At 46.5% G+C, this 11,007-nt stretch overlaps 1 protein-coding gene across 1 annotated transcript; it reads left to right on the forward strand.

Annotated features, from left to right (window-relative positions):
* Positions 1–7,439: 7,439 nt before the first annotated feature.
* On the forward strand, positions 7,440–10,801 carry LOC143808240 (metallothionein-like). The gene is made up of 3 exons (XM_077290740.1): positions 7,440–7,631; positions 8,002–8,067; positions 10,483–10,801. Exons 1-3 carry the CDS (start codon positions 7,490–7,492, stop codon positions 10,572–10,574), a joined length of 300 nt encoding a protein of 99 aa, XP_077146855.1. The 5' UTR covers positions 7,440–7,489; the 3' UTR covers positions 10,575–10,801.
* Positions 10,802–11,007: the final 206 nt, after the last annotated feature.

An 11,007-nucleotide genomic window follows, 5' to 3' on the forward strand; every position in this document is an offset into this window, starting at 1 on the left:
ACACCACACTGGTCCCACAGCTTCCAACATAAAAACATACTATTATGTATAATAACACCACATATAATAGTATGTTATTAAATATTTTACCCAATTTTTTTGCTTCAAATATTTTTTTCCCTATTTTCCACCTCTAAAACCTGGGTGCGCCTTATAGTCCGGTGCGTCTTATAGTCCGAAAAATACGGTACTCACCTCTTGTCCTGAGCAGGCGGGGACACCGGCACTTGCGAAAGTCCCTGTTCCACCGCCTCGCGCTGCTGTGTCTTCCGGCTCTCTGCAGAGACTGTTCAGGCAAAGGGCGCGCACTAACCTGTTATGACCCCAATGGCGAGGGTCTCAGAGGAACGTGGAAATCTGCAGAATACAAAAATCCAGCTCATAGGGCAGTGGTAACTGGGTTGACCATATATCTACTCCTAACGCCAACACTAGAAGTAGCCGGGGATCATTCCTACGTTGATTCTAGATGACACGCGCCAGCCGGAGAATCTAGCTACCCCTAGTAGAGGAAAACAAAGACCTTTCTTGCCTCCAGAGAAGGGGACCCCAAAGCTGGATAGAAGCCCCCCACAAATAATGACGGTGAGGTAAGAGGAAATGACAAACACAGAAATGAACCAGGTTTAGCACAGAGAGGCCCGCTTACTGATAGCAGAATAAAGAAAGGTAACTTATATGGTCAACAAAAACCCTATTAAAATCCACACTGGAAATTCAAGAACCCCTGAACCGTCTAACGGTCCGGGGGGAGAACACCAGCCCCCCTAGAGCTTCCAGCAAAGGTCAGGATATAGATTTGGAACAAGCTGGACAAAAATACAAAACCAAAACAAATAGCAAAAAGCAAAAGGCAGACTTAGCTGATATAACTGGAACCAGGATCAGTAGACAAGAGCACAGCAGACTAGCTCTGATAACTACGTTGCCAGGCATTGAACTGAAGGTCCAGGGAGCTTATATAGCAACACCCCTAAGTAACGACCCAGGTGCGGATAAAAGGAATGACAGAAAAACCAGAGTCAAAAAACTAGTAACCACTAGAGGGAGCAAAAAGCAAATTCACAACAGTACCCCCCCCTTAGTGAGGGGTCACCGAACCCTCACCACGACCACCAGGGCGATCAGGATGAGCGGCATGAAAGGCACGAACTAAATCGGCCGCATGAACATCAGAGGCGACCACCCAGGAATTATCCTCCTGACCATAGCCCTTCCACTTGACCAGGTACTGAAGCCTCCGCCTGGAGAGGCGAGAATCCAAGATCTTCTCCACCACGTACTCCAACTCGCCCTCAACCAACACCGGAGCAGGAGGCTCAGCAGAAGGAACTACAGGCACAATGTACCGCCGCAACAAGGACCTATGAAATACATTGTGAATAGCAAACGACACAGGAAGATCCAGATGAAAAGATACAGGATTAAGGATTTCCAATATCTTGTAAGGCCCAATAAAACGAGGTTTAAATTTGGGAGAGGAGACCTTCATAGGAACAAAGCGGGAAGAAAGCCATACCAAATCCCCAACGCGTAGTCGGGGACCCACACCGCGGCGGCGGTTGGCAAAGCGCTGAGCCTTCTCCTGTGACAACTTCAAGTTGTCCACCACATGATTCCAGATCTGCTGCAACCTATCCACCACAGAATCCACCCCAGGACAGTCAGAAGGCTCCACATGACCCGAAGAAAAGCGAGGATGGAAACCAGAGTTGCAGAAAAAAGGCGAAACCAAGGTGGCGGAACTAGCCCGATTATTAAGGGCAAACTCAGCCAACGGCAAGAATGTCACCCAATCGTCCTGATCAGCAGAGACAAAACACCTCAAATAAGCCTCCAAAGTCTGATTGGTTCGCTCCGTCTGTCCATTAGTCTGAGGATGGAAAGCAGACGAAAACGACAAATCAATGCCCATCCTACTACAAAAGGATCGCCAGAACCTGGAAACGAACTGGGATCCTCTGTCTGACACAATATTCTCAGGGATGCCGTGCAAACGAACCACGTTCTGGAAAAACACAGGAACCAGATCGGAAGAGGAAGGCAGCTTAGGCAAAGGAACCAAATGGACCATCTTGGAGAAGCGATCACATATCACCCAGATAACAGACATGCCCTGAGATAGCGGAAGATCAGAAATGAAATCCATGGAGATATGTGTCCAAGGTCTCTTCGGGACAGGCAAGGGCAAGAGCAAACCGCTGGCACGAGAACAGCAAGGCTTAGCTCGAGCACAAGTCCCACAGGACTGCACAAATGACCGCACATCCCTTGACAAGGAAGGCCACCAAAAGGACCTGGCCACCAGATCTCTGGTGCCAAAAATTCCCGGGTGACCTGCCAACACCGAGGAATGAACCTCGGAAATGACTCTGCTGGTCCACTTATCCGGGACAAACAGTCTGTCAGGTGGACAAGACTCAGGCCTATCAGCCTGAAATCTCTGCAACACACGTCGCAGATCCGGAGAAATAGCTGACAAGATAACTCCATCTTTAAGAATACCAACAGGATGAGCGACTCCAGGAGCATCAGGCACAAAGCTCCTAGAAAGAGCATCGGCCTTCACATTCTTTGAACCTGGTAAATACGAGACAACAAAATCAAAGCGGGAGAAAAACAATGACCAGCGGGCCTGTCTCGGATTAAGGCGTTTAGCAGACTCGAGATACATCAGATTTTTGTGATCAGTCAAGACCACCACGCGATGCTTAGCACCCTCGAGCCAATGACGCCACTCCTCAAATGCCCATTTCATGGCCAACAACTCCCGATTGCCCACATCATAATTTCGCTCGGCAGGCGAAAACTTCCTAGAGAAAAAGGCACAAGGTTTCATAACAGAGCAACCAGGGCCTCTCTGCGACAAAACAGCCCCTGCCCCAATCTCCGAAGCATCCACCTCAACCTGAAAGGGAAGTGAGACGTCAGGCTGGCACAAAACAGGCGCCGAAGTAAACCGGCGTTTCAACTCCTGGAAAGCCTCCATGGCAGCAGGAGCCCAGTTAGCTACATCGGAGCCCTTCTTGGTCATATCCGTCAAAGGTTTCACAATGCTAGAAAAATTAGCGATAAAACGACGGTAGAAGTTAGCGAAGCCCAAGAACTTCTGAAGACTCTTAACTGACGAGGGCTGAGTCCAATCAAGAATAGCTCGGACCTTGACTGGGTCCATCTCCACAGCAGAAGGGGAAAAAATGAACCCCAAAAAGGGAACCTTCTGCACACCAAAGAGACACTTTGAGCCCTTGACAAACAAAGAATTTTCACGCAAAATTTTAAAGACCAACCTGACCTGCTCCACATGCGAATCCCAATTGTCAGAAAAAACCAAAATATCATCCAGATAAACAATCAAAAATTTATCCAGATACTTCCGGAAAATGTCATGCATAAAGGACTGAAAAACTGAAGGCGCATTGGAGAGCCCAAAAGGCATCACCAAGTACTCAAAATGACCTTCGGGCGTATTGAATGCGGTTTTCCATTCATCACCTTGCTTAATGCGCACAAGGTTGTACGCACCACGAAGGTCTATCTTGGTGAACCACTTGGCACCCTTAATCCGGGCAAACAAGTCAGACAACAGCGGTAAAGGATACTGAAATTTGACAGTGATCTTATTTAAAAGTCGATAATCAATACAAGGTCTCAAAGATCCGTCCTTTTTTGCCACAAAAAAGAATCCCGCACCAAGAGGGGAAGAAGACGGACGAATATGTCCTTTCTCCAGAGACTCCTTGATATATGAACGCATAGCGGTATGTTCAGGTACCGACAGATTAAACAGTCTTCCCTTAGGAAATTTACTGCCTGGGATCAAATCTATAGCACAGTCACAGTCCCTATGAGGAGGCAGTGCACTGGACTCAGACTCACTGAAGACATCCTGATAATCAGACAAATACTCCGGAACTTCCGAAGGCGTAGAAGAAGCAATAGACACAGGCAGGGAATCCCCATGAATACCACGACAGCCCCAACTTGAGACTGACATAGCCTTCCAGTCCAGGACTGGATTATGGGTCTGTAACCATGGCAGCCCTAAAACAACCAAATCATGCATTTTATGTAAAACCAGGAAACGTATCACCTCGCGGTGTTCAGGAGTCATGCACATGGTAACCTGTGTCCAATACTGCGGTTTATTTGCTGCCAATGGTGTAGCATCAATACCCCTAAGAGGAATAGGATTTTCTAATGGTTCAAGAGTAAAACCACAGCGCTTAGCAAATGAGAGATCCATGAGACTCAGGGCAGCACCTGAATCTACAAACGCCATGACAGGATAAGATGACAGTGAGCAAATCAAAGTTACAGACAGAATAAATTTAGGTTGCAAATTACCAACGGTGACAGGACTAACAACCTTAGCTATACGTTTAGAGCATGCTGAGATAACATGTGTAGAATCACCACAGTAGTAGCACAAGCCATTCCGGCGTCTATGAATTTTCCGCTCATTTCTAGTCAGGATTCTATCACATTGCATTAAATCAGGTGTCTGTTCAGACAACACCATGAGGAAATTTGCGGTTTTTCTATCACATTGCACCGAATTAGGTGTCTGTTCAGACAACACCATGAGGGAATTTGCGGTTTTGCGCTCCCGCAACCGCCGGTCAATTTGAATAGCCAGTGCCATAGTATCATTCAGACCTGTGGGAATGGGAAAACCCACCATAACATTCTTAATGGCTTCAGAAAGGCCATTTCTAAAATTAGCGGCCAGTGCACACTCGTTCCAATGTGTCAGCACGGACCATTTCCGAAATTTTTGGCAATACACTTCAGCCTCGTCCTGCCCCTGAGACATAGCCAGCAAGGCCTTTTCTGCCTGAATCTCAAGATTGGGTTCCTCATAAAGTAAACCGAGCGCCAGAAAAAACGCATCAAGATCAGCCAATGCCGGATCTCCTGGCGCCAGCGAAAAAGCCCAATCCTGAGGGTCGCCCCGTAAGAACGAAATAACAATTTTTACTTGCTGAGCAGAATCTCCAGATGAACAGGGTCTCAGGGACAAAAACAATTTACAATTATTCACGAAATTCCTAAACTTAAACCTGTCTCCGGAAAACAGTTCAGGAATCGGTATTTTAGGTTCTGACCTAGGATTTCTGATAACATAGTCTTGTATGCCCTGCACACGAGTAGCCAGCTGGTCCACACTTGTAATCAAGGTCTGGACATTCATGTCTGCAGCAAGCATAGCCACTCTGAGGTAAAGGGGAAGAAGAAAAAAAAAAAAAAAAAAAAAACTCAGAATCTTCTTTCTTATAATCCCTCTTCTGCAATGCATTAAACATTTAATACTGGCCTGGCAAACTGTTATGACCCCAATGGCGAGGGTCTCAGAGGAACGTGGAAATCTGCAGAATACAAAAATCCAGCTCATAGGGCAGTGGTAACTGGGTTGACCATATATCTACTCCTAACGCCAACACTAGAAGTAGCCGGGGATCATTCCTACGTTGATTCTAGATGACACGCGCCAGCCGGAGAATCTAGCTACCCCTAGTAGAGGAAAACAAAGACCTTTCTTGCCTCCAGAGAAGGGACCCCAAAGCTGGATAGAAGCCCCCCACAAATAATGACGGTGAGGTAAGAGGAAATGACAAACACAGAAATGAACCAGGTTTAGCACAGAGAGGCCCGCTTACTGATAGCAGAATAAAGAAAGGTAACTTATATGGTCAACAAAAACCCTATTAAAATCCACACTGGAAATTCAAGAACCCCCGAACCGTCTAACGGTCCGGGGGGAGAACACCAGCCCCCCTAGAGCTTCCAGCAAAGGTCAGGATATAGATTTGGAACAAGCTGGACAAAAATACAAAACCAAAACAAATAGCAAAAAGCAAAAGGCAGACTTAGCTGATATAACTGGAACCAGGATCAGTAGACAAGAGCACAGCAGACTAGCTCTGATAACTACGTTGCCAGGCATTGAACTGAAGGTCCAGGGAGCTTATATAGCAACACCCCTAAGTAACGACCCAGGTGCGGATAAAAGGAATGACAGAAAAACCAGAGTCAAAAAACTAGTAACCACTAGAGGGAGCAAAAAGCAAATTCACAACACTAACCACGTCATCGCACCCTCTGACCTGATCGTCACAGCCAGAGGACGTGGAAGATGGAGCGGCACCCGGCGGAGGAAGGGGGACAGGTGAATATCGCATGGCTCACCCTCCCCCATTATACTCACCCTCCCGGCGTGGTCCCTGGCAGCTTCTCTGATGCGATGGTCTCTGGCGCCAACAGCTTGTTCCTATGTTCAGTGGTCACGTGGTACCGCTCATTACAGTAATGAATATGTGCTCCACCGCTATGGGAGTAGAGTTGCATCCATATTCATTACTTTAATGAGCAGTACCACGTGACCGCTGAACACAGAAAGAGCTCCAGAGAAACAAGGACATGCAGAGACGCGTAGAGAGCAGGCGAGTGTGATGGACAGCTGCCACTCCCCCTCCCCCGCCGACCCCCTGGGACAATGACTCGAGTATAAGCCGAGAGGGGCACTTTCAGCCTAAAAAAATGGGCTGGAAATCTCATATTATACTCGAGTATATACGGTATTTCATATTGACATATTTTAGCACTACAGAGTGCTAGTTTTTTTGTTTATTGAATCCCATTTTTAGGAACTCATACAAAAGCCCCTAACAGTACATACACTTAGAGAAGAATTCCCCTTTATCTGGTGATAAATCATTTACATGCAATTCTATGACTCATCTGTGCAGCTCATGTCTACATGTCCTGAAGATAAATCTGACCCTTCCACAGTCTATGTGCCCAATTCATTAAGACCGGATTCACATTAGGGTTTGAGTCCACAGCGTGGTGCTGCAGACTTCTTTCCTTAAGCTCCACCCACTTCCGCATGCGTCCTGCGTACCTATTTTTAACATTGGGTACGCAAGGATATGCGTTGTCTGCAGATGCGTCTGCGTACGTCATTTTAACATGCCGCTGACCGCAACATGTTGCATTTTCTAGTGTTCGGCAGGCACGGCAAAATGACGCACGCGGACGCGTCCACAGACAACGCATGTCCCTGCATACCCAATGTTAACGATAGGTACGCAGGACGCATGCGGAAGTAGGCGGAGCTTAAGGAAAGAAGTCCGCAGCACCACGCTGCGGACTCAAACGCTAATGTGAACTTATGCTAACACTTTATTGTATGACAGACGTAATTAATGCTTTGTTTCTTATTTTAGGCCATAAGCAGGTTTATGTTGATTCTTTATTGAAAATTAACAAGATTCGTAGAACATATAATAATCTCTGAATAAAGGTAGAAGCTGGATATTAATAAGTGACGTGCTTATATTTGCAGCCAATTACTGTAAGAGACTCACAGACATTTCTGTCGGCTCATCCTCCCCCTTATGTGACTCTGCAGGTTTTGCACACAGCTCGTCACTGTTCGGACACTGTCCTTACACATGTGGATGTGACGTGATCGGTGGCTGCACTTATGGGCAGGGTTTGCACTCAGCTCAGTATCTCGTCTATAAAAAGCAGAAAGCGACTGATCACTTCATTCAGCATCGCACCCAATCCCACAGCACATCTGTACCCCAGAGCCATGGACCCTCAGGACTGTATCTGCCCCAGAGGTAAGAAGGGGGTCAGAGTGGATCCAGAGACGTGACAGGAAAGTACCTGCAGGTGTAGCATGTAGGGGGTCAGATCCATTATGGGGAATGCTGAGACAATACACAGAATATTCTTACTACAGTCAGAATAATTCTAGTGACATTTGTAGCAAAACATCTAATTATTGTGGTTTATGGACAAATGTTACAATGTAGGAATTGTTAATCTAACATTGTGTTTTTCTTCCTGTATAATGGCTGTATAATTGTGTGTGTCACCGCTGAGAATAGTGATTATTGTGGCGAGTATCAGAAAGCGATCTATAGAATGTCGTGATCACTGAATATACGGAACATGCTGCTCTATGACAAATCTCCTGTTTCCTCTTAGGGGCTTCTTGTTCCTGCGGAGAATCCTGCAAATGTAAGAACTGCAAATGTACAACATGCAAGAAAAGTGAGTAGACAAAAGCTTTCTATAGAGCCTATATGCAATTTCCATCTGAACATAACACACACGGAGGTCCTTGGTTCCTAGAAATTAATTGAATCTGTAAAGAGAATCTTTTATTTTTATAGAAAAATAAAATATTACAGGAAGTCTATCAGGGCAAAATGAACATCGCCATATAGGACGGCTTATATAAAGAATAGTCGCACTTTTTTCCCCTAAATCCATTTTGTTGATGTCCAGAAAGACGACTTTGATGTGGTTTGTAAATTAGATGCTCAATGTACGACGGAATAAGTGACATTAGGAAGGTTCTTCGGACCGCTGAGCAGCGCTAATGGTGCACCGAGTGCACACTACGTATACAACTTCACAGTTGTTTTTCTAGATATAAGCACAACGAATCTGAGTAAGCAAATATAAAGGTGAAGATATCCTTAGGGCACGAGCACTAAATGGCAATGTGCATAGTTTAGATTGCAGACTATACATAAAGGTGTTTTCCAGACTGAAGAAACATTTTTTCAGTCACTTAAAGGAAACCTGTCAGCAGTTTTGGCCAATATAAGAAGCGGCCCCTGCCTTTCAGGGTTTATCTACAGCATTCTATAGATAAGCCCCTGGTCTGACCTGCAAGATAAGAAAAATAAGTTATATTATACTCACCCGGGGGCGGTTCTGTGCGGTCCAGTCCGATGGGTGTCGCCGGTCCAAGCCCGGCACCTCCCATCTTCTTGCGACGCCGCCCTCCTGCTTCTTCATCGCTCCCCGGCACCGGCACTCCTGCGCAGGCGTACTTATCTCCCTGTTGAGGACAGAGCAAAGTACTGTAGAGCACAGGCTTCGGGCCTCTCTGACCTTTCCCGGCGCCTGCGCACTGCAGTACTTGGCTCTGCCCTCAACAGGGCAGACAAAGTACGCCTGTGTGAGGAGGAGTGATGCCGGAGAGCGATGAAGCAACAGGAGGGCGGCATCGCAAGAAGATGGAATGCGCCGGACCTGTGACACCCATCGGACCGTACCGCCCCCCTGGGTGAGTATAATAAAACTTATTTTTCTTCACTTGCTGGTCGGTCCAGGGGCAGATATAAAGCATTGTAGAATGCTATAGATAAGCCCTGAAGGGTGGTGGACACATCTTATATTAGCCAAAACTGCTGACGGGTTCGCTTTAAGCCCTGACTGCCCCTTAAAGGTGTTGCCCACTACTCGGACAACCCTCGGACAACCTTCTCATTCCTAATGTTTGGTCCAATTAAAATAACAATACTTATACTCACCTCCGGAGCCGGCGTCATTCCAACGGTGTCGGCACTCGTGTTCTCTGGGCTCATGTCAGGTTGTTAAGTCACACTAGTCCTCTGCCCAATCAGTGCTGGCGTCACTGTCCTCGCCATCGGATGTATTGAACATCAACAGGGAGTCGCGGCTGCGACTACTCTGTCACTTCCTCTTGATGAACGATTTGTGTGAAGGAGGGGACAGTCACGCTAGCGCTGATTGGGCGCAGGGCCCCGGTGATATAACAACCGTACGTGAGCCCAGGGAATGCAAGTGCCAACACTGCTGGAAGGGTGCCTTCACTGGCGATAAGTATAGGTATCTATATTTTAACGGGGCCAAACATGTGAGGTTGTCCAAGTAGTGGAAAATAAAAACAAAAGCTCCAACACCATGGTACATCTTTGGGTTCTTAAAAATAGAGATAGATGAAAACTGTCTAGAACATTAAAAGCTGCAATCAGATCCCCTATGAGTCCGTACTATAGTATACTCCACCAGCTGTTCGGTGATATTCTCCCATAGAAGCTTTGCTAAATTACAGCATGGGGTGGAGCACGGCATGATTTTTCTTCTGTGGTATTCTGAAGAATAAATGCAAATCCTAGAAAGTTCCACAACTTCCTCCATTTACTTCAGTGAAAACTGATGGCCATGTATATCCATGTCATAAATGTCTGAGAAATTCCCCTTTACAGAGAACCTGTCGGCATGTTTTCTACATATGCAATCAGTGCTTTGCTTCCAGAGGCGCTTCTACCCCATGAAAAATGATGTCTTTTTGTAGAGATCCCATAGGCCTGTTGTAAGAAATCAAGTGTAGAAGCCATATGCAAATCAGCCTGGAAGTGCACTGGGGGCGAGGCAATGTAATTGGACTGCTTGTAACGCCCCCGATGCACTCCCAGCCCGATTTGCATATGACTTTACACTAGATTTCTCATGACTAGGACATTGGAGTTCTACAAAAAGGTCTCATTGTTATTGGGGGACAAGCACTATACAGCTATACTAATACTCTGTGTGTAATATCCTGCTGACAGCTTCCTGTAATCCTCAGGCTTGGTCAGTGTGCTTACAATTAGTGTTACAATGTGACATCTGTCATTACTGCTGCCCTCTCACGAGTCTCTCCCCCAGGCTGCTGCTCCTGCTGTCCGGCTGAGTGCAGTCAGTGCAGCCAGGGCTGTGAGTGCGGCGATGGATGTGACACCTGCAGCTGCTACAAGTGATCGGCGCTACACAAGGACCCACCGAGGAGCCTGAGACATCTGCTCTATGGCCAGTGTGACCCGCGCTCCAGTGATCGCCGTCTGTGCAGTATACGTGTAATACCGTGCTCAGGACGGAGCGGCTTCATATTAATATGGAGAACTAGATTTCATGTAGATACCATACATATTAATGGAGGCCTGATACACTCATTACATGGAATTTTCCACACACATCACATATTATCTATGTAAGAAATCAAAGAGTTACCAAGAGCAAATTGGACATATCATTCCCCTGACGAAGGCACGCCGCCGAAACGCGCGTTGGGGCAGTGGCACCATCCTCTGAGTATTCCTGGTAATGTACCCTTTTACTATTTGATATACTCGCTTGCTGCAGTATCGCTAATTGATATTGCATTTGATCATATATGGACTTAGTTATTCTAAT

The sequence above is a fragment of the Ranitomeya variabilis genome, chromosome 1 (genome assembly GCF_051348905.1).
Source record: "Ranitomeya variabilis isolate aRanVar5 chromosome 1, aRanVar5.hap1, whole genome shotgun sequence".
Lineage (NCBI taxonomy): Eukaryota > Metazoa > Chordata > Amphibia > Anura > Dendrobatidae > Ranitomeya > Ranitomeya variabilis.

Coding starts and splice junctions, on each gene's coding strand:
- LOC143808240 (XM_077290740.1), top strand. CDS start 7,490: ATGGGCAGGGTTTGCACTCAGCTCAGTATCTCGTCTATAAAAAGCAGA. Junction 7,632..8,001: donor GGACTGTATCTGCCCCAGAG/GTAAGAAGGGGG, acceptor GTTTCCTCTTAG/GGGCTTCTTGTTCCTGCGGA. Junction 8,068..10,482: donor ATGTACAACATGCAAGAAAA/GTGAGTAGACAA, acceptor TCTCTCCCCCAG/GCTGCTGCTCCTGCTGTCCG.